We start from the raw sequence: 24,876 nt of genomic DNA on the forward strand, positions 1-24,876 counted from the left end.
ACTCAATCACATCCTATATGAGATTATTCAGGTATATACACAATATACACAGAGCGGTTCGAGAACTGACTCCAGCCCAGAACCATGACAGTGGAAAATGTCTAACACTATGTTCCTAAATTCTGTCATAATTGACAAGCTCAAGTTTTCTCATGCCTACTTATGTATTATATTGTGGCACATTAATGTTACCATCTCTAAAATAAATAAATATATAAATAAATAAATAAATAAATAAACCCTAAACTTCAACCGTGCTCCAAAATTTTTGACTGTGCTCCTAAAAGAAATTGTTGCCGTAGAGGCCTGAAACTGGTTCTCACAATTCCCCGCAAAAAACGTGGATGAAGATTCATTCACAGAGTAAATCTGCATACAGTACAGTTAGCTGTTTATTTCTGGAGATTCTGGAGGGAACCGGCGTGATGATAACTTCCGGGTTCCGGTACAAAATGACGTCGTCCCTGCACCGCTCTATTGGGTGATCTGTCTGCGTCTCTCCTCCTGTAAACACTGTTATTGACTTTTCTGCATTCGCCTGAAGTGTTTTCATTTGGTTATATATTGTTATATTTGATGCATATTTTCATTTGGTTGATGGTAATTTTATTTTACTTATCCTATATTTTGGGTACAATTTTATTGATATTTTGCTTCTACGAGATGATGCACATTAAGGACCTGTCTAATTTGATGCAAAGATTTGTAGATTAGCAGGAATGTAGCACAACATGGAGGTGAAAGCAGCGGTCTGTTTATTTAAATGTGAAAGTGCAATAAAAATACGTTGTCCCTAAAATCAATGAATAACCATGATAAATAATCGTGATCTCAATATTGATCAAAATAATCGTGATTATCATTTTGGCCATAATCGTGCAGCCCTAGCTTACTGGTGACCAACAATGACTACTGATTAAATAAAATATTCTTTATTTCCATACCATTCTCTTTGGAAGGAAATTTTGGGGTCGGTGGTGTGCAAATGAGGCTTGGCTGAGATCTATGATCTGACAGTTTTTCACTTGTTTGGTCAGCAGTGACTCTGTTCTGGAGTGAAAACAGCATGCTTTTGGTCAGTTTGGTTCCATTTTTAGCTTTCTTGAATAATATGGATGTGCGGCGGCCTACACCCAACTTGGGCAAAATGGGTGAACTGTCCAGAGAGGAAACTCTGTTAGCAGTCTCCTCTTGTGAGGACATGGCCAGAGTGTGTCGTTCCTTCAGATGGAGTTTATCATCTTTTACTTCTGTATGGGCAGAAGCCTCACTGGGAGGTTTCACCTTTCCTCTGCCTCTCCCCCTGCCTCTGCTTCCTTGCCGTTTATAAATCTGGCCATGGGTGGTCATTCCTCCTGTTTCCAGGCAGAAGACTGGAGCATTTGGTAGGGCATCCCCTGGTAAAAGGAGAAGAGGTGAGACATGTGTACTCTTGAGTTTTTTGATTAGTAGATTTTCTGGACTCTGAACCAAAAAAATGCATTGCTATTAGGTCATGTCATAGCACTGTTCTAAAAAGACTGGCAAGGAACTAGCAGAGGTACGTGGACAGACAAATTTGCCCATTTTTATGTTTGAAATTCTATGCTAGTAGAGCTTGTCAGTATAGTGAAAAATAATAAAATAGCATGCAACACTTTTTGATTGCGTCTCCCGGTAACATTTCAAAATAATAACAAAATCTCTCTTCATAGTTATAGCGATTTTCATAATATTTATTTGTAAAATACAAGAATGAAACAAAAGAGGAGATTAGAAACAAGAGAGGAGACTTTCTCTTATGACCAAATTTTTAAATCAAATGACCCCCATGTGCTAAAAAGTTTAAAAGATACAAGTGGATAATAAAGTAATAACAGATGGTAGAGAGCACCTGGAATGGCTGTTGCATAATTAATTGTTTCATTCCGTCCTTCCTCCTTATGCTTGTCTTCCTTTTTGATGTTACCACTGAGCAGTCGTGAAGTTCGCCGGTGGCAGCTGAGCTTGTGCCGGATACTGTTGATTTCCCTGCGCAGCAGTCGCATACGTTTAGTGCGTCCTCTACTGGCGCACATGGAGGTCACCATGTCCAGCGTTTCAAGCAGCTGTCTCAGGTGGGTCTCTGGAGACATGTGGAATCTATTTCCAGGGTCCAAAAGCATGTCCACTATATAGAGAAATTATAGGAATAAAAGAACACTAACAACTGTTGGTCAGAAATGTACTTTTCAGAAAAGAAAAGTGCTCAGTGCGTTTTAAAAAATCTGTATTGTTACAGGGAAACATTTTAATGGCTTAAAGCTTTTATCTTTACCCTTACACATCAGCCATACTTTCACAGCAGCCATGCTTTTTAAAGACTCATTTAGACCACATTTAGAGGCAAATACAGTGCATATAAAAAGTCTACACATCCCTGTTAATATTGCAGGTTTTTGTGATTTAAAAAAAAAGAAACCAAGTTAAATCGTGTCAGATATGTGTTCCCATTTAATGGGATATTCTATTTGTTTTTTAAAAAAGTGCTTTGTGTCATCATTGTGGAAGGTTAAATTTTTCTTCAGTTTCAATTTAGGAAGCCTGGTAGAAAGGTTCATCAGTGGTTTGCTCCAGTAGTCCATCCTAAACACTGCCTTAATGAGCTTCAAAACCATACTTCTATACAAACTGGCCCAAATTCACAAAAGAAATCTCTTTTTATTTATAGAGCCACTGCCAGCACTTTATATAGCCCATACAGACCCTGAGCTGTGCACAGGTGAGCACATCTCTGCCCTGGTCTTTAATAAAATAAACATTTAATTAATTAAAAAAATATATCAAATTATACATAGATTGTAAAGATTTTTCATTGTTATCAAAAGAAAATCTTTCTGGAAGATTGTACAGGCATTATAATGTAAATGTAAATATACACATTATATATACACACAAACACACACACACAGTGGGGGAAATAAGTATTAAACAGCATTTTTTCAGTAAATATAATTCCAATGAGGTTATTCACATGAAATTTTCACCAGACATCAGTATTAACTCAGGAAATCCACACATATAAAGAAATCTGAACATTAAAGTCCATAAATAAAGTTATGTGTAGTAAAGTGGAATGACACGGGAAAAAAGTATTGAACACACTAAGAAAAAGCAGTTCTCCAAGGCAAGGTAAGACAAGGAACCAGCTGAAATCTGTAAGTAATTATACCTCCTATCTGTGCAAATTAATATCAGCTGGGTTAGTAAATTCATGGTCTATAAAAAGGCTTTTCGTTACCAAGGTGTCACACAAGAAACATCTCATGATGGGACAGCAAAGAGCTCTCCCAAGACCTATGCACACTCACCCTACAAGCCTCCATTACTAAAGAAAAGGCATGTCGAAGCTCGTTTAAAGTTTGCTACAACTCATTTGGACAAGCCTATGAAATACTGGGAGAGTGTAGTCTGGTCAGACGAGAGCAAAATTGAACTTTTTGGGTGTCATACTACACACCATGTTTGGAGAAGAAATGGCACTGCACATCTCCCTAAAAACACTACACCAACAGTGAAGTTTGGAGGTGAAGCATCATGGTGTGGGGCTGTTTTTCATCACATGGTACTGGAAGACTTCATATAATTGAAGGAACGATGAATGGAGCCCTTTACCGGGAGATTCTTGAGAAGAATCTGCTGCCATCCACCAGGATGATGAAGATGAGACGTGGGTGGAGCTTCCAGCAGGACAACGATCCAAATCATACAGCAAAGGAAACTCTCAATTGGTTTCAGAGAAAAAAAATCAAGGTGTTAAAATGGCCCAGTCAATCACCTGACTCGAATCCAATTGAACAAGATTTAAAGACAATATGTTTAGAAGAACGGACCAAAATCACACCTGAATACTGCGGAACATTAATCTCTTCATACAGGAAGCGTCTTGAAGCGTCATTACGAACAAAGACTTCTCCACTAAGCATTAAATAAATTTCAGTTAGTGTGTTCAATACTTTTTTCCCGTGTCATTCCTCTTTATTACATATAACTTTATTTATGGACTTTAATGTGTGGATTTCTGTGTGTGGATATGGGTGGAGTTAATAATAAAGTCTGGTGAAAATTTCATGTGAATAGCCTCATTGGAAATATATTTACTGAAAAAAATATCGATGTGTTCAATACTTATTTCCCCTGCTGTATATATACACACACACAATGCCCTCCACTAATATTGGCACCCTTGGTAAATATGAGCAAAGAAAACTGTTAAAAATTGTCTTTATTGTTTAACTTTTTGATCTTTTGTTAAAAACATTCACAAAAATACTCTGCTCTCTTGGGTATCAAACAATTGCAAACAAAACACAGGTTTATACAAAAAAAATATTTGTTAAATATAGGTGTGCAACAATTATTGGCACCCTTTTAGTCAATACTTTATGCTACCTCCCTTTGCCAAGATAACAGCTGAGTCTTCTCCTATAATGCCTGATGAGGTTCTAGAATACACGGCAAGATGATTCCTCCATACAGAATTTCTCCAGATCCTTCAAATTTGGAGGTCCATGCTGGTGGACTCTCCTCTTCAGTTCACCCCACATGTTTTCTATGGGTTTCAAGTCAGGGGACTGGGATACTACATTGCATCTCATTTCATGGTATAGTCGATGTATTGTCTGGAGGGATCGTCCAACCTGACTTTCTGTGGCTCGAATTCCCTTTGCTGCCAAATAAGCGGTCATCAACTCACGACCGTATGTCGGTCCTGCGTAGAGTGGTGGAATAAATGATTTCATATAATTAATTAATTCAATTCATGGGAGTTGCATTTGGTAAGGATATGTCCCACTCACAGTCCACCGATAAATGACAGCGACTGGATCCTAGAACCGTGATGCATACCACAAGTCACATATATTTTAACATAAATATTACGTTAAAATTGCATTATATTTTATTACTTACTTCTTGTACTTCTTTTGATACAGCCATCTCCAGCTGAGTGTCAGAAACATAATTTCCGGGTTCTAACTTGGCCTTAGAAAACCAGTAAAATCAATATTTTTTTTCATATTAATTTGTGAATGTTTTAAATGTTTAATAAAAGGTGCAAAACATCATAAACAAAAATCTGAAAATACGTCAATATTTAATTTTTGGCACAGCATTTGGTGTGTACAGTTCGAATTAAAAATTTAGTATTCAACATTGCGTTTTAAAAATAAAACAACCATTCATTTTTTGCTTTTCATTAATGGGTTACAAAAAGCAAAAAATGAATGGACGCAAAAGTACACGGACCCCTCTGGCAGAAAAACAGACCCAAAACATTAAAGAGCCACCACCATATTTAACTGTGGGCATGAGGTACATTTCCATATGGCTACTTCTGTGTGTGCCAAAACCACCTCTGGTGTTTATTGCCAAAAAGCTCTATTTTGGTTTCATCTGACCATGGCCATTTTTTTTCTGGAAAAAAGTTTTTTTTTTTTTTAGCTTTTTTCTTAAAACCATTTGAAACAACTTGTGGTGATGCAGGTGACCCCAAGATGCAACTAACTTCTGCAATTCTCCAGCTGTGATACTTTTTTTGGCCACTCGAACCATCCCCTCACAGTGCGTTGAGACGACATAGACACACGTCCTCCTCCAGGTTGATTCATAACAACATTTCCAGTTGACTGGAACTACATAATTATTTTCCCGATGGTGGAAATGGGCATTTTCAGTGCTTTTTCTAAACTCTTATAGAGGGTGTCAACCTCTTGCCACACATCACAGCTATATTCCTTGGTCTTACCCATTGTTATGAATGACTAAGAGAATTTGGCCTATATGTTACCCCTAGTCTATTTTATACCCCTAGTCACCCAGGTGTACAAAAAATGTAAAATATCAATGGGAATATACTTAAAACATATGAATTCATAGGGGTGGCAATAATTGTTGCACACCTATATTTAACAAAAATATTTTTCTGATTTTCTGAACAAAAGATTAAACAATACATACACATACATACACACACACACACACACACACACACATATATGCTGATCTCCCTACTTACCCTTGTCCCAGCAGGATTGGTTGGACTTCACTTTGCTGGCTGAGTCTGGAAGATGCATGCCTGTAGAAAGTTCAAAGCCTGTGCTAAGAGCCTGGCGCTGGGCATGCCGCAAGATGACACCACCCACCTCCTTGAGCTGCATGGCAGCTTTGTGGAACACTGTGTCACTGGAATTGTACCGCAGGCAGTTAGACACCATTAAGTTGAAGTCAGCTTCCAGATCTGCCACAGAGCAGTACTTATGTGCCTCCAGCTTCTCACGCATGGTAGAGAAGTCCATGGGCTCAGAAACAAACTCCAGATAATCTGGAACCTATGTAACAGAATGAAGCAGGCAGCATAACTGTTCACTTTATTTTTCAAAAGTCTTTTGCCCAGCAGCCAGTTTCACCATTTGAACAAAAGTTGGACCTTTCCTTTAACATACGTTGTAACTAAAATCCAATCCAGTTTTTAATATATAGGGCTTTAACAATGGACATTGTCAGAAGGCAGCTTTACAGAAATCCGAATATAGATTTATATTTAGTTCTCTAATGAACGAGCCAGTGGTGCAGAAAAACTCCCTGAGACACCATGAGAAAGAAACCTTGAAAAGAACCAGACTAAAAAGTGAACCCTTCCTCTTCTGGATGACACCAGACAGTGGAAATAGAAAACATTATGCAGCATACAACATACCACGGAAGTGGAATTTGGAGCGTGGAATGATGTAACTTTTGACCTTCATGCATTTGAAATACAAAGTGGCAAAAAACATGGATGCCTCTGTATTCATCTTTTTTTTTAGCAACAAGCTAGCTCAAAAACAGCAAACCATATAGTCAATGTTATAGATTTGAGAAAATGTCTGTATGTGGATTGATCTAGTAACAATACTTCTATACAGTATAACTCATTTAAAGATAAGAAGTACTGGTTTGTTTACTTCTGATGCTGTGTGCAGCCATGCTGATTTGATGTCACTCCCTGAACTCTGAGGGACTAGTAGTTGAGAAGACTACCCAGGCTGGGGGCCCCCTTTACACGGTCCCAACCCATCACAGGGCACAATCACACACACCCATTCACACACTACAGACAATTTAGAGATGCCAATCAGCCTACAACGCAAGTCTTTGGACTGGGGGAGCAAACCAAAGTACCCGTAGGAAACCGCCGAAGCATGGGGAGAACATGCAAACTCTGCACACACAGTATCGGGCAGAATTGAACCCCCAATCATAATCGTACATAATCTGAAGTACACAGGGAGTAAGGACAATGGATCACTGCTATATACACACACACACACACACACACACACACACACACACACAACACAACACAACACAACACAACACAACACAACACAACACAACACAACACAGGGACTGCTATGAGGCAATAAAAACACCGGCACTCTGCAAGTCAGGCCACAACACCATTTTACTACTCCCAAAATATAGACAAAAGCTGCGAAGGGAAGATCCGGTGACACGGGAGGTGCGGTGCTGGACTGGCCAATCACAAGCCACGCTACAAGATGTGCTGGAAGATCAAGACTTGACATCAGCGAGTTTACAGCATCGGTGCTTGGTTAAAAACTCTGTTGGTTACAGAGTTTCTGATAGGGTTGACTATTTCCACATGCTCTGTAAAGGTTTCTCCTAATCAGAAGCTATAGGTTGATTGATCTATGCCGAAAGCTCTGAAAGCACACACAGCTGTTTACAGTGCAGGGATGAATACAAAGTGGCTTCCTATAACCTGAGGAAAACAGTGAGGGAAGCAAAAAAGGAAATGCAGGGACAAGATTGAGACCCATTTTTTGCAGGCAGATTCCAGGCCTCTGTGACAGAGCATGCAAACTGTTACAGACTACAAACCCCAACCCCCCACCATAAACAATGGCAGCACTTCCCTAGTGTCATTCATGACAATATTTCTTTCATTAGGGATGTCTTAGAAGTTGGAAAGATTTTTAATTTGGATTATGGTCTGGTTTTAATTGATCAAGAAGGTTTTCGATAGGGTTGAGCATACCTACCTATGGAACGTCTTGACTGCTTTTGGTTTTAGTTCTGATTTTATTAATAAAATAAGAATTCTGTATCGTGACAGTGAAAGCATACTGAAGATTAATGGTGACTTGTGTGCTCCTTTTAAAGTTCATAGGGGAATAAGACAAGGATGCCCACTGTCAGGCATGTTGTATTCCTTGGCAAGTGAGCCTTTTTTTTTTAACAAAACTAAGAATTGAACTGCAAGGCATAACAATTCCAAAATGTGAGAGTGTTCAAATAAATTATAAGCATATGCAGACGATGTAGCTATACTTGTTGGTAGCCAGAGGGATGTTGATACTATGTTGAAGATCTCTGACGATTTTAGAATAGTCTCTTCTGCCAAGGTTAACTGGGAAAAAAGTGTGGCATTGTTAATCGGGAGATGGTTAGACGGTGCATCAAACCTCCCAGACCGCTTATTGTGGTCCAGGGATGGTTTTAAGTATCTTGTGGTGTTTCTGGGGGACAAGGTGTTTATGGAAAAAACTTTGAAGGGACTGTCGAGAAGGTTAAGGGTCGTCTGGGGAAATGGAATTTTTTAGTTATAAAAATGTCCTTTAGGGGGCGGGTGCTTATAATCAACAACCTGGTAGCTTCATCCCGCTGGCATAGGCTTGCATGTATAGATCCTCCAGTACATGTTTTGTCTAAAATCCAAATCGATCTTGGTTATTTTTCTTGGCGTGGGGGGGGGGGGGGTCAGTCTACACTGGGTTCCACAGAGTGTCTGCCCAAGGGTGAAGGGGGACATGGGCCTTTCGTTTACAGTTTGTGCAGAGGCTACTAAATGGACCTGTGACTGCAAATTGGAAGGCTGTAGCATGTGTTATTTTACGGACATTTGAGGGGCTGGATTTGCATAAACCTCTTTTCTGGATGGATTCAAAGAAGATGGACCTCAGGAAACTCCCTGTCTTTTACCGCAGTGTTTTTAAAGTATGGGGACTTTTAATAGTGCAGAGGATGCAAAACACAAGTTCTCTCTACTGGCTACTGCAGGAGCCAATCATCAATGGTTCCATTTTAGACGTGTCACAAAGAAAGCCTTTTCCAGTGCTTACAGAGTATTTTTGCAGGGCTGGAGTCACCACTCTGGGAGACCTACTGAGCCTAGCAGGACTGGAGCTTGGGAACACGGTGGCAGTTGCTGAACACAAAGATGAGTTCAATCCATATAGTCGCACAGTTCCTTGTGGAATGGAGGTCTCTGTTCACTGAAGAGGTCCTGAGAATGCTGGACAAATATTCCAAAGGTCTAGTAGTCCAAATGACCAAGATCCATTTCCTAGTTTTAGTGTATCATCAAATGTACATGAGTGTTCAGGTGTTTTTTTTTTACGTTTGAGGAATTACTTTTTGTGGGTCCCAAGTTAGCCTCTGCGAAGGATCTTTACAAACTTTGTGTGATGTCTCTAAACAAAACTTTTCTGGACAAAAGAGTCAATACACCTTGGCGTTCTGTTTTACAAATAAAGGAACTTGTAAAACCGCAATGGAGAGCCTTGTACAAGTCACCATTAACAAAAAATGTGGGGATTTACAGTGGAGGATTTTGCACGGTGCAGTGGCTGTAAATTCTTTTATTTGTTTTAAATCCTTATTTGAGTCATGAATGTCCGTTCTGTGCCTTGAGACAAACTGTTTTCCACATGTTTATGCAGTGTGAGAGACTGAAGCCTTTTTTTTTATTATTGTTTTACAGAGATTGTTTGGCCATTTTAACAAGAGTTTTTCAATCAAAACTTTTATTTTTGGTTTTAAATACTCTCAGAAGAAAAGGTTTAAGCATCAGCTGATAAATTTTATCACTGGGCAGGCTAAGATGGTTATATATGTTAGCAGGAGAAATACAATTGAGTCAAATTCGGGGGACAGTATTTTATTGGTTTTTGTAATATCAAGGATATTTATTGATTTTAAGTTTTACAAGGAGATGAAGGATCTTGTATCGTTTGAGAATATATGGTGTCTGGAAGGTGCATTATGTGTGGTTGCAGAAGAAAAGGTTAAATTAAATCAACTTTTAGAAGACTGTGTTTACTGTTTGAAGCTTATGTATTTTTCATTTTTACTTTTTTATACTCCCTGTGAGTGTTCAGATGCAATTGGAAGTGTTATTTATTTTAATTACTTATTTTATTTATTTATTTATTTATTTATTGTAATTTGAAATGACTCTGTGAGACCGTAGTGGTCTTTGTAGTTTTTAAAAGCAGGTACATAAAAGGCTTTTGAAATTCAAATTCTTTCTACAACACCTTCTCTTTCCATCTCCCTCCTTTCTTTCTTCTTTTCTTGCTCTAACACCTTCTCTTTTTCTCAATTTCTTTTGTTCTGTCTGCAACACCTTCTTTCTTTCTGCAACATTTCTTTTTCTTTCTTTCTTTATGTCTTCTGCAACACCTTTCTTTCTTTCTCCTTTCTTTCTGCAACTTCTTTTCCTTCTGTAACACCATCTCTTTTTCTTTTTTTCTGCAACACCTAACCTTTCTTTCTCCCTGATTCTTCCTTACTCCTTTCCTAATATACTCCCTCTCCCATCTCCCTCACGTTAAACCACAATATAAGTGGATTCATAAAATTACAGCACCATAGGCATGTGGCATATCAAAACGCTCGGCTGAATGACGAGAATTGCATTATAGGTATTCTACAAGTACTGGCACCTTCTCTGTTAAACCCTAGTAGTATTAGCACCGTACCTTTCTTTCTTAAAACTCCACATTACCTTCACATTTCAAATTAATAACTGTTTTAAACTTTCACACTGGCTTTGTCAGGTGTTACAACCCACTAATCTTTGGGATGGGAAGTTTTTTGTGTGTATTGTGCCCTGTTTGTGTGCAGGTCCGAACTCCCTCCCAGAGTTTCCAGCCTACCTTGCTCCCGCCTACCATGATGACATCAATGAATGGCGACCTTATTTAAAGAGGAATAGTACAAGTCAGAAGGAGGCTGTTGTAGGTGGTTACGGGTGATTTGGTGTTAGGAGATTGTGTTTGGTTCGTGTTGCTTGCCCTTGTGGCAAGTATTCTGTGTTCTGACTGCTGTTCTGGGTTTGACTTTTGCCTGATTCTGACTGTGAGTTTGGTTGTCCCTGTACCTGTTTATGTGTTTTATAATTATCACTGTATATATGTTTCACTTGATTACCGGCAGTAGGGGTGGGGCTGCCATTTCCTTTGGGAGAAGGGTCCTTTTGTCTCTGTTTTTGGTTTGGGGAGTTAGGGAAGTACATTTGTATTTTTGTTATGTTTCTTTTAGGAAAAAAGCTCTCTAAACCAAGAGTTCTTTTGTTTATTATTTTGGCCTTAGCCCACCCTGAAGATATGCCTGGTGTTGTGTTCTATGTACAGTTGTATATACATCTATCTAGTTCAAGGTTGAGGTAGTGTTTTCTTTGGTTTCTCCTAGTCAGAAAATCCTAATTACAAGCGTTAGTCCAACACAGCATTATCCACTGATGAAATGGTGAGACATGGGCACAAACTGGCTTTGGGACATGGAATCTTTAAGGCATCCATGTAGGAAAACCTACAGTCACACTAGGGTATGTAGAGCTGAAGTTCAATTGGTGTAACTAGCTGCTGTTGTAAACTATAGAGAGATAAAGGTCAAAATGAGCTCAGAGGACAAATTTGTATTCATGTATTTACCTCAGACAGATTGACAGGTGAAATAAAGACGCAAGCAGTGTCCTTCTCTTGCAGTTGCTCCAGTGTGGAGCGCAGCAGTACTAAGGCTGGAGTAAGCTGGAGTTCCAAACTCACCTGCTGCAGTTTTAGCTTTCACATGCAAAAAAGAGGAGTATAAGAACTTTTTTCTTAAGCAAAGAAAATCAGGATGAGGCAACATCATTATTTTACCATAAATATTTTTTAACCTCTTCAACATACAGTGATTCAGAATCACCAATGGTTTCCTATTCAGTACATACTGTATATTGTCATACATTGTTGTATATTGATGCTCTATACATAATAATACCTTGGACATATAATGGAAAATGATAAACATTTAAAGAAGAATAAAGAAGAAAGGAGAAGTGGAAGATGTAAAAGAAGAACGTAACAAAAGCAGAAAAAAATCATTTAAAAAAAGTTACTCCAAATGTATGTTATTACATGGTACAATATTAACTGCATGCATACATGAAATAATAGAGGATAATAGATAGAAGTTCTAGGAAAGATTTAAAAAAAAGGTTCCAGAATTAAATGTCTGTGAAATCTCCAAATGGAGCCATTCATTATTCAAATTTTTTAAAAGATCACAAAACAAAATGGCAACAGCATTTGGCTCAGTGGATTTCCCTTTTACATCCAATAATGGCTTAGATGTTTGTATCCAGTACAATGGATTCCTTGATATAGTTGTGTAAACTCACTCAGTGTGTGCTCAGAGGGACTATAGTTTCTCTTCTCAGTTAATTAACTTGCAATAAAAAGCATGCATGTGCACCTGTTCACGTTTGAGCCTCTCTCTCTTGTGGATGAGCTCGATCAAGAGTCGAGCTTTCTCTAGGTGTTGCCGCTGCTTCTGCCAGTATTTTAGCTCCAACCTCAATGCCTGCACCTTGGCATCCGGCTTGTTACATGTTAACAGACAATAAAAACAAAATGCTGATTTCTTAAAGTGTATTAATGATCATAACGTGAATATTCAAACTTATTCATAATAGGCTTCATATTCAGAGTGTGCAATTTAAGTCATAAAGATATTTCAATATTTACGGGTGAATGTGTGCATACTCAGAGTTCGGTTATGTAGGTACTTAAGTAGGCATTCTGAACTTGCCATTAAGATTATTAAAAATCACCTGTATGTAGTGTCAGAGTTTTGATGTGGTGTCTAGACCACCGCCTTTAAATACAAGCACAATAAAAAATTCAGGAATAGAAAATGCAGACTAATGAAGGAAATAGCATTCATTTCTTTGCTGTCAAATGCAATATGATGTAACATAAAAGCAAGAGATAATTTAAAAATGGCAAATAAAAGAGACTGATGATATGTGAGAGGTTGGCAAGCACTGAATATAACTCTAAAAGGAGTCCAGTATACTGCCAATATATATCTGCATTACTAGTTCTAGTTGTTATTATAATATTAAATCACTGCAAGTTTGGTTTAATCTAACAATATGGCTTCCCCACTAATTATTAGGGATGCACCAAAATGAAAATTCTTGGCCAAAGCCGAATATAATGAAAAACTTGGCCGAAGACTGAACATATTTTTTCGCGTTTTTTCCATTTGTTTTACCATTTTTTTCACCACTGCATAAATTAAATAGTCAAATGTGCTTTTTACTATTTTGTCTTGCTTTTCAAAGAAAAAAATGTTACAAAAACTACAATTTCAAAATATTTATTTAACACTGAACATTTTTTTTTCATTCCAGCAGTCATAGGCTACCAACAAGGCACAATATAACTTTAAATAAATAATTGAGTAAAAGAATGGAACATTCTTGCTGAAAGAATGGAACATTCTGAAGCCTACAACTAAAAAGTGCATTAAAAAGTGCATTGACAAGAGTGCAGAAAATGATTCTATTGGGTTCTATAGGGCTGATTATATTGGGGATATATACCACTCGCGTCCCTGTACACCTCGCCGAGTATTATAGTAGATATAGTATAGTTAGATACGTTGTTAATGTTATGTTCCCTTTAATAAATACGTCTTTACCTGCTTCCGTACTCTACTCCCTTACGTCTCGCGACGTGACAGAATACTCCGGAACAGAAACAAAACAAACGCACTTGTCCACAGTAAACAATGTCATGGTTGTCAACATCTGAAGAGCATGCGCTCGTGCACGTAGCTCGTGCATGCGCGCGGCGCTGGACGTGGAGGTCGTGCACGCATCTCACACTGGTTGCTAGGCTATTTGGCGCGTCATCAAACACATCATTGTTTTCAATTTATTCAGCCTTTTCACTTATTCGGCCGAACACCGAAAATGCTTTTTTGCTATTTTCAGCCGAATAATTTTGGTTGCCGAACATTCGGTGCATCCCTACTAATTATTCTGCAGCTTATGAATTAGCACTTGATCAAGCACATTCTATAATTTTGCATTAAAATTTGTTCTATTTTGAGCTGATAGCGACTCGTGTGCAACTTAATGAAGCCATGAGATACTAAATCAAGTTCGAAATTGTATGTGTGTGCAGGATAAAAACTATTTTATCCCAATGTTCTCCAATTATGTCCTTAGTGCAAAACAAAAAGTTTTTGTGGACTTTAAAGGGACAATATTATTAATAATTTCTGTCATGTTTATATATTTAATATTTGCCTCAAACGGCATTCCAAAATTGCAAAGTATATTTACACCCAAAAAAAATAATAATTCAGTGACATATTGTGGTTAAGTCAAATGGCCAGACAGCGGCACAGGACTTCATACTCATCCTTCATCCTCACTCGAACCGATTTTATTCTAGGAAAATGCACTTAAATTCAAGCTCAGAACCGCACATAACTTAGACACGCCTCTGTTTTAGACAAACTCCATCCCATGTGCATAATGCTCTCATAGCTTCTGAATACTCCTTATGTCTGAAGTTACATCTGAGGTCTTAATACCAATGTGCACAATTAAATCCTTATTGTGGACATAACTCAACTCTGAATACAGCCCATGAGACTACATGTTTCAAAAATCATAAAGGCTTCCTGACCTTTTTATTCTTCTGAACTTGTAGGTGTGAGTGGAGCTGACGGATGAGTGGAACTCCATTGCGGGAATGGCGTTTTAGCAGCCAATAATTATGAAGCCTCTGCATGAACTGGTTCTTCCTCTGTACTGGCATGCCTGTGCAAATCTTATTAAGCCTGTTAAGAAGTAGTGCAAATCAAGTCTTCATTCCTCCATACATCTATTAAAATGAATCATTTTTCTGTATTGGTACACTGAATGGCATAAAAAATGAAATAGGTTGGTAGTCTGTGAGAGGAAATGCAGGAAGTCTTACCTGTAGGAAGGGATTTGGGGCACAAGGAGTAGAGGCACTGCTGACTCCTGTGACACTCCATTTGCATTCTTTCTTGTCTTCTTTTGTTGCTGTGCGACCGAACCCTTTTTGCTCCCATGCTGATTTTGCTGAACTGCAGGTCCTAGAGTGTATGACCTTTGACCCCTACCCCCTACAAAGCCTCCAGCCACATCATTGTACCCCATTTGTGCTCCAAAAGGAGAATGGTTCCCACAGAAGGCAGTCTTCTTCACAGTGAATGTGGTGTTAGTGCCAGTCTCACAGACTGGGTCAATCTTCATGAAGAGCCCAGCCCGTTGAGCGCAGGTGACATGAAATGCTCGGTAACAGTTGGCCTTATGGCACTGAATGGATGCCCCCCTCCCTCTCTGTTTGCACAGGTAGCAAGTGAGTTTCCATCTTGCAGGGGGAATGTTATTCACTCCTTCTACAGGCTCTAGGAATACTGTGTTAGCAAAGCAAACTTCAGGGATCCAGATAGCACAAACTACGTGGGCCCAGCGGCCATCGCTGGCCTGTTTAAAAGCACCTCCTCTATTTGGGCAAAGGACACAGTCCACAGGCCGAGAAGGGGACTGCAGGCAGCAGCGGCATAACCACTGGCCTTCAGGTATGTAGGGAACACCATAACACTCTTGGTGCACAGCCAAGTTGCAGATGTCACAAAACAAGATGACATTGCTGTTAAGGCACTCGTCATCCAGGCACACACAGCAGAAAGCATCTTCATCAATGGCGCTCTGGGACAAGACTTGGCTCCGGGACTCCAGAATAGATTCCCTCTCCAACCTGTCAATCAGTAACTCAAATGTGTCAGGAGAGACTGAGGCATGCCCATCTGATACACGTTTCTGATTGACAATCTCCAGCCAAGCCATGTCTTCCTCATCCATGTCATACTCCGTCTCCATCTCCAGCTCCTCATTGGACTTCTCCACATAACGGTAGTAGGCCACAGGAAGAGGACGAGCCTCTGATGGTGCGTAGGTGTCCACCCAGTGGAAGGTGGGCTTAGGTAGAGAGCTCACTAACTGAGTGTGATAACTTGAGCTCAAATGGTTGTGGGTGTAGTGGTGGCCACCAGAATGTCTACTTCTGCCACCATGTTTGTTTTCTTTCCTCCTGTCCTTATATGATGAGACTGTGTGGTCCCGCTGAGCATAGCTTGCAATCTGCTCGCTGTTCTCTTTGTTGCTGTTGCACTCTGCCAGGTCCTGCGCCAGCATCTCATCCTCTGTGATGACTTTGAGTGGGTCAGAAACATTAATCTGATGAACTCTCCCCTCAAGTTCTACCTCCAACATTTTCTGAGATTGGGCATATGTGAGTGTGTCTCTGGACAAGGAGAAATTAAGCCTACATGGGGAGGGAGGGCGGAGAAGAATATCCTGATCTGTATGGTTGGAGGAACTGCTCCTTCTTCTGCCGAATGCAATTTGACAACTTCGTCTCCTTAGCTTCTTCATTTTAAAAATTTTTATTCCTTAAAAATGCCAGAAATAAGTGAGGGTTGGCACAAACTCTAAATTATTACATAAAAAATAGGCTTGCGCAATATAGATTTTTTTTCCCTATAAGCAACTTACCTTTTTAAAAACATCCAGAACCTATAACCTAAAATAAGACAGGACAATAAGCATTTCCACTATTTCACATTTAAGTAGAGTACAGGAGGGTGTAATAATACAGCTGTGCAAAGAACAGGCAGCACCAATTGCAAAAGCTCAGTTAGATGCAACGGGCAGTAAATAGTGTAAAAAATATTTTTTTTATATAATCATTTTAAAATTAGAACAAGTAAAATATCAGCAACCTAAATGACTATTGACCGGTTGCACTCACACCCACCACTATGAAGTGTTTTGTGAAATTCCCCCTCTCCCACATCAAAGACGTTATCCCTGCCTCCCTGGATATCAGTTTGCTTACAAGGCGAATAGATCGCCGTCCACAACGTCCTGATATATATAGAAAGACTGAGCACATACATCAGGATGCTATTTATTGATTACAACTCTCTATCTTGCTTCAAGTTCTTGGGTGTCCACATCTCATATGGTCTCTCAACATCACCTCAATGGCAAAGAAAGCGCAGCAGGTATATTTCCTGAGGACACTTATGAAGGCTGGACTACCCAAACAGTTGCTGGTGACCTTCTATTGATGCACAACAGAGACCATCCTATCATACTGCATCCCTGTGTAGTTCTCCAACTGCACAGCATCTGACAAGAAAGTTCTGCAGCAGGTTGTCTCCAGTGCCCAAAAAAATCAATGGAGCACAACTACCAGCCAACTCCCACTGTCTCAGGAAAGCAACTGCCAGGACTCCACCCTCCCCTGTCATTACCTGTTTGACCTTATACCATCTGGCAGACGTTACGAGATGTTATGTTATGCTATGCCCACACAACCAAATTGAGGAACAGCTTCTTCCTCAGGGTAATCACTGCAGTGAACCAGTCCTCCAAAATCCATCCATAACTACTGGCCTGCAATGAACAGACTCTCATACTCCACATATCTGCTCACTGTACTGACAAACACCAGCCACCAATCTACTACACAGCAGTTATCACTGGCACCTGTATCACTACTGTCTGGTGCTGCTCTGTAATACTGAATACTGGTCAGACTGAATATTGCACACAGTGTCACTAAAACCCTGCTAAAGGAAGCTGCAATTCAATTTCGTGGAACTTGTACAATGACAAAGATATTCTATGCTGAATCCAGCCAAGAGGATGTAAGATGGGGGAAGGGGGCGAGGCTTAGAGGTGGTCTCGGTTTATATTAGTTTTCAAAACACCTGCGCAAATATCAGTAATTGCAGATTCATACAGTGGTAGAAATAAGTACTGAACGCATCGACATTTTTTTCAGTAAATATATTTCCAGTGAGGCTATTCACATGAAATTTTCACCAGACTTTTGTATTAACTCAAGGAATCCAAACATTAAAGTCCATAAATAAAGTTGTGTGTAATAAAGTGGAATGACACGGGAAAAAAGTATTGAACACGTTAACGGAAATGTATTTAATACTTAGTGTCGAAGTCTTTGTTTGTAATCACAGCTTCAAGACGCTTCCTGTATGAAGAAATTAATGGTCGCAGTATTCAGGTGTGATTTTGGTCCATTCTTCTAAACATATTGTCTTTAAATCTTGTTCAGTTGGATTCGAGTCAGGTGATTGACAGGGCCATTCTAACAGTTTGATTTTTTTTCTCTGAAACCAATTGAGAGTTTCCTTTGCTGTATGTTTTGGATCGTTGTCCTGCTGGAAGCTCCACCCACATCTCATCTTCATCATCCTGGTGGATGGCAGCAGATTCTTCTCAAGAATCTCCCGGTAAAGGGCTCCATTCATCGTTCCTTCAATTATATGAAGTCTGCCAGTACCATGCGATGAAAAACAGCCCCACACCATGATGCTTCACCTCCAAGTTTCACTGTTGGTATAGTGTTTTTAGGGTGATGTGCAGTGCCATTTCTTCTCCAAACATGGTGTGTAGTATGACAGCCAAAAAGTTCAAATTTGCTCTCATCTGACCAGACTACACTCTCCCAGTATTTCATAGGCTTGTCCAGATGAGTTGTAGCAAACTATAAACGAGCTTCAACATGCCTTTTCTTTAGTAATGGAGTCTTGCGGGTGAGCGTGAGCAGTGGAGTGCACTGCCTATTGTTTTCTCTGTGACGATGGTACCTGCTGCCTCCAAGTGTTTCTGGAGCTTTTTCCGAGTGGTCCTTGGCTCTTGGGCTACTCTTCTGACTATTCTTCTGACTCCCTGGTCAGAAATCTTGTGAGGAGCTCCTGTGCGTGGCCGGTTGATGATAGAGTGATGTTGCTTCCACTTGTGGTGAACGGCCCCAATCGTGCTTACTGGAGGATTCAGAAGGTTTGAAATACGTCCATATCTGATTCCATCAATATGTTTCACAACAATAAGGTTGTGAAGGTCTTGGGAGAGCTCTTTGCTTTTACCCATCATGAGATGTTTCTTGTGTGACACCTTGTTAATGAAAAGCCTTTTTATAGACCATCAATTTACTAACCCAGCTGATATTAATTTGCACACATAGGAGGTATAATTACGTATGGATTTCAGCTCGTTCCTTACCGTGCCTTATTTTACCTTGGAGAACTGCTTTTTCTTAGCGTGTTCAATACTTTTGTCCCGTGTCATTCCACTTTATTACACATAACTTTACTTATGGACATTAATGTTGTGAATTCTTTATATGTGTGGATTTCTTGAGTTAATACTGGTGTCTCGTGAAAATTTCATGTGAATAACCTCATTGGAAATATATTTACTGAAAAAAAAGTTGACACGTTCAATACTTATTTCCCCCACTGTATGTTGATTGTCTCATCTCCCATTTTATTAGATAGAGTCTTTTGGCATATTTCTGAGTAATAATTAGGGCTGCAACTAACAGTTATTTTCATAATCGATTAATCGGCCGATTATTTTTTCGGTGGCAACCAGATTTTTTTTAAGTCAAAATTTCAATACTATTATTACATTAATTTAAAATAAAACTGAGTGTTACAAATAAAAACTTCAGACTAAAGCTATACATGAGCACAACTGTTTGTCCAATTTATTTATTTATTATATACATAAAAAGTATTAGACACCATTTTTTAAAATACAAACATTGTTATAGATTTTTTTAATATTGTGACTTCTATATTATCAAGTCAGTACAAAAAATAAATAATAATTAATAAATAAAACAGCATATTACATAAGAGACCAAAAACACAATGAAGGCTGTTGGGGTTTGCTGCAAAAATAAAAAGCAAGTGTGTCCATCAAAGTCTCCAGAAGAACTGTGGCCGGTTCTGCAAGATGCGCTATAAAACGTATAATTCCTTATTAAACTGCACAAATTGTACCGGAGACTACTATTTTTATTTTTATGTCAGACCAAATATTGACTTTGTTTCATTTACTACAGTTTACAGCTCTTTACAGTATTTTTTTTAAATGTAGAAACATTTAATTTCATTATTTTGAAGGCATCTTTGCTCCACAGCTTTTCTTTGCATGTGCCTAAAACTTTTGCACAGTGCTGTATATAAACACACATATACATATTAGAGCTGCACCGATACTAAATTTCTCAGCCGATACCGATAACCGATTATTCAGAGTGATATCGGCCGATACCAATAGTTCTGTCTTTTATACCTTCTTTTAAGTTAATAATAATTAACTGCACAATTCTTAAAGAAATGCAAATAAAAACATTATTCTCTCCATTTCAACAAGATGTTTCACAGTAACTGGTCTCATAAACAGAAAACACATTACTCTAATTAACATTAACACATGAACTCAATTCTGAAGATTAAAGTAAGATTTCTTAACTTATTGAATGTTATTAATTCATATTAACAGAATTAAGTGACTGAATTCTTAAAAAAAAAAAAAAAAAAAACTCCTGTTAGGCTTCACATTCACTCACCACAAACAAAAGCATTTCTACTTCACCACTGAACATCAAACTGGTAATATATAGGCCTAATTTAAACTTTTTTTTTTTTGATATTAACTCATTAACATTAACTGGATATGAAATATACTACTCTACAAATATTTTTCTGTGCAATATATACCTTTTTACAACTCATCTTCATATAAATCTTTTGACGGTGTACTGAAACTGACTCGTTTCACTGCTGCTACTTCCGGTGTAAAATTTTTAGCAGTGCAGAGCTTACAGAGATTACAAACTGAAGTTTTGTAATCATTCCACACAAGACACATCATCTTTACAAAATTGATGTGTTTTCTTGCCCTCTTTTTATTGACAGGATATAATCGGCCCCGATCATCAGATGTTTTTAAACTATCGGCCCATAGCGGGAAAAATAGCCTTCATCAGCCGATACATCGGTGCCGCTCTAACATATGTATTTTATATATATTTTTTTTATATATATATATATATATATATATATATATATATATATATATATATATATTATATTATATATATATATATATATATATATATATATATATATATATATATATATATATATATAGCCCTCCACTAATATTAGCACCCTTGGTAAATATGAACAAAGAAGACTGTGAAAATTGTCTATTTGTTTAACCTTTTCATATTTTGTTCAAAAAAATTTAACAACACAGGTTTATTAAAAGAGAATCTTTGTTAAATATATGTGCAACAATTATTTTCACCCCTATGAATTCATATGAGAAAAATATGTTTGAAGTATAATTCAATTGATATTTTAAAAAAATTTTGTACACCTGGGTGACTAGGAACAGGAAATTGTTCAAGCATGACTTCCTGTTTCACAGGGGTATAAATATGAGGTAAAACATAGGCAAAATTCCCTTAGTCATTCATAACCAGGGCTTGAAATAAACTTTTTTAATTAGGTAGCACTGGTGCTCCCAATTGGAAAAAATTAGGAGCACCACAGCTACAATTATACATATATACGTATTTTATATATACACATACATATTATATATATATATATATATATATATATATATATATATATATATATATATATATATATATATATCTTTCATTTAAAAAGCAACACCATCACTCACGCTTAAATATGCGGATTCGGTGGCAAACACAGTGTTACCTGCAACCTCTGTATGATTGTGGCGAACGGTGGACCAGTCTCTGTAGGCTCACAGCAGGCACATACTGTGCAGTAATTAGCAAACATTTTGTAGAGAAATGAAAACAGGTCACACCACAACAATTATTTGCACTCACACAAATGCTCCCAAATATATTTTAAGGTCACAAAGATTACATTTCAGGAGTATATGAGACAAAAATGGTCACAATTTCGAGCCTTGATAACAGTAAGTAAGATCAAGGAATATAGCCGTGATGTGCAGCAAAAGGTTGTTGAGCTTCATAAAATGAGAAGAAGAAAAAAAAGAAAATAACACAAGCTATGCAAATGTTATGATTCAACCTGGAATTGGACGTGTGTCTATATCGTCTCAACGCACTGTGAAGAGGACGGTTCGAGTGGCCAAAAAATCTCTAAGGATCATAGCTGGAGAATTGCAGAAGTTAGTTGCGTCTTGGGGTCAGAAACTCTCCAGAAAGTCTGAAGTCACCTACATCACCACAAGTTGTTTGGAAGGGTTTGAAGAAAAAAAGTCTCTACTCTCATCCAAAAACAAACTCGAGCGTCTTCAGTTTGTCAGACACTACTGGAACTTCAAATGGGATCGGGTTCTATGGTCAGATGAAACCAAAATAGAGCTTTGTCAATAAACACCAGAGGTGGTTTTGGCACACACAGAGAGGTAGCCATATGGAAAAGTACCTCATGCCCACGGTTAAATATGGTGGAGAATCGTTAATGTTTTAGGGCTGTTTTCCTGCCAGAGGACCTGGACATTTTGTTAGGATACATGGCATCATGGACTCAAATATCAACAGATATTAAATGAAAACCTGACTGCCTCTGCCAGAAAGCTTAAAATGGGCCGTGGTTGGATCTTCCAGCAGGACAATGATCCAAAACATTCATCAAAATCAACACAAAAATGGTTTACTGACCACAAAATCAAGGTCCTGCCATGACCATCCCAGTCCCCTGACCTGAACCCCATAGAAACCCTGTGGGTTGAACTGAAGAGGAGAGTCCACCAGCGTGCACCTCAAAATGGGAAGGATCTGGAGAGATTCTGTATGGAGGAACGCTCTCAGATCCCTCGCCATGTATTCTCCAACCTCATCAGGCATTATAGGAGAAGACTCAGAGCTGTTATCTTGACAAAGGGATGTAGCACAAAGTATTGACTAAAAGGGTGCCAATAACTGTTGCACACCTATATTTAACAAAGACTTTTTTATAAACCTGTGTTTGGTTTGCAATTGTTTGATATCAATGAGAGCAGAATATATTTGTGAATTTTTTAACAAAATATCAAAAGATTAAACAATAAAGACAATTTTTCACAGCCTTCTTTGCTCATATTTACCAAGCGTGCCAATATTGGTGGAGGGCACTGTAGGCACACACACCCAAATTGATATACACACACTGGACGATTTGCAAATGCAGATTCAACAATTAATTCATAAATACAAAAAACATTCAGAAATGTACAAGCACATTTGTGTATTTATTAATTGTTTTGCATTTGTGAATCGTACTTTGTGAATGTCAGTGTTTTTATGTATTTGTAAATCTTATTTTGTTCATATGAATTAGGTTATGAATGTGTGGATTGCTGTTTGCAAATATATTCACTTTATTGTGAATGTGAATTAGCTTACGCACTGGTGAATCGAATTTTATAAAGGTATACATTTTGAGACTATTCTCTATATTTATTTGGAGTATCGGTATGCACGCCATGTAGTACTGGAAATAGATATCTTGCAAGTAAACCAATCAGAAGACACATAGAAACCACGTGTCTAATTTAGGCCAATTGCCAAGCAGATCGTGTGATTCCTTCCTACCAGGTGACGTAGTTTGGTTGCAGAGCGGCTAAATACCAATTCTGAAGCAAGACCGTTGTGAGAGTCAGCCATTTTATCAGCAGAGAGACAATCTACTCTCTGATTGTTGACAAAATGCTTTAGTTTTTGTGTACACATTTATTCATCCGGAAGAGAAAAAAAATAAAAAATCATGCAGTGCGCTACTGCTGAGTTAAACTATAAAGAGCAAACAGCTTTGCCTGTATCTGTCTGTTCAATAAGCAGCACAGGCAGCGGTGCAGCAATCGTTTATTAAATGCAGATCTGTCGCGCTACACAAGCATAATCACTGAAATAGACTAACTGTTTACTTAATTAAAGCTGGAAACTTACTGTTTATTGGTCATTGAGTACAGCACTGGTCATATTCATGTAGACAGACTCGTCTTCTGTAGCGTCCTCTATCCATCCACTGACAAAGAAAAAAAACGTTCCTAAATACCGCTTTTGGACCATTTATGCAGTATTATAATCTTAACAGTATATATTTATTTTCCAAATATACACATGACATTACAGCTCAGCGTCCGGGTTACAAGGAACGTTGGTTTGTAATGAAACGAACTCGAAAAATACGCCCCTTAGTAATAAAACACAGCTCTCCAGATGAGACTCGTCTTGTGATTGGGTCTACCCAGACTGTACATGACGTCACATCTTCCAGTAGCCAACGAGGTGTGAGCGCGTGCAAAAAAACAACAACTATCACCGAGGCCCGTTTCACGAAGCGAGTTGAACAAACTCCTGGCTGCAGACTAAGTTTTGAGTGGAAAAAACTAAACAAATCCAACCCGGGCTATAAAGCAATAAGCACCGCGAAGCCGTGCTATAGAGGGATTTTAGAACAGATAAGGGGCGTGGTTAAAAAAACCCTTAGCTGTTCTAAAATCACGGCTTCGCGGGGCTTATTGCTTTAGAAAACGGTTACTACATATACCTGACAAGTTTTATCAAATAAACACACTGCATCAAACAGTGCCATCATTTATTCATAACAAATAATTATTCTTCCGATTCCGTTCCAATGGTCTGTCTGCAGACATGCAGATGCATTCTGGGATAGGTAGATACTTATGTTGTGTCTGAAACCGCTCACTCGTTCACTATTCCCATCCATCCATCCATCTTCTACTGCTTATCCTTTTCAGGGTCTCGGGGAACCTGGAGCCTATCCCAGGGAGCATCGGGCACAAGGCGGGGTACACCCTGGACAGGGTGCCAATCCATCACAGGGCACAATCACATACACACTCACACACCCATT

The 24,876-nt window shown here is 38.5% G+C and overlaps 1 protein-coding gene across 4 annotated transcripts in view; it reads right to left on the bottom strand.

The window, feature by feature from the left end:
- Window positions 1-24,399, bottom strand: part of brpf3a (bromodomain and PHD finger containing, 3a) — a 38,146-nt gene extending 13,747 nt beyond the window's left edge. The window contains exons 1-9 of one of the 4 annotated variants that reach the window (XM_053652844.1): window positions 23,946-24,399; window positions 16,676-16,703; window positions 15,069-16,572; window positions 14,775-14,928; window positions 12,544-12,669; window positions 11,739-11,867; window positions 6,035-6,347; window positions 1,874-2,149; window positions 945-1,397 (exon numbers count right to left, since the gene is read on the bottom strand). In XM_053652844.1, the coding sequence (XP_053508819.1) occupies window positions 945-1,397; window positions 1,874-2,149; window positions 6,035-6,347; window positions 11,739-11,867; window positions 12,544-12,669; window positions 14,775-14,928; window positions 15,069-16,555 (2,938 nt within the window). In that variant the 5' untranslated portion in view covers window positions 16,556-16,572; window positions 16,676-16,703; window positions 23,946-24,399. Of the gene's footprint in view, window positions 1-944; window positions 1,398-1,873; window positions 2,150-6,034; window positions 6,348-11,738; window positions 11,868-12,543; window positions 12,670-14,774; window positions 14,929-15,068; window positions 17,959-23,945 lie in introns of those variants that run through there. The other 3 variants (XM_053652848.1, XM_053652847.1, XM_053652846.1) reach the window with 3 other exon arrangements.
- Window positions 24,400-24,876: the final 477 nt, after the last annotated feature.

The sequence above is a fragment of the Ictalurus furcatus genome, chromosome 21, assembly GCF_023375685.1.
Source record: "Ictalurus furcatus strain D&B chromosome 21, Billie_1.0, whole genome shotgun sequence".
Lineage (NCBI taxonomy): Eukaryota > Metazoa > Chordata > Actinopteri > Siluriformes > Ictaluridae > Ictalurus > Ictalurus furcatus.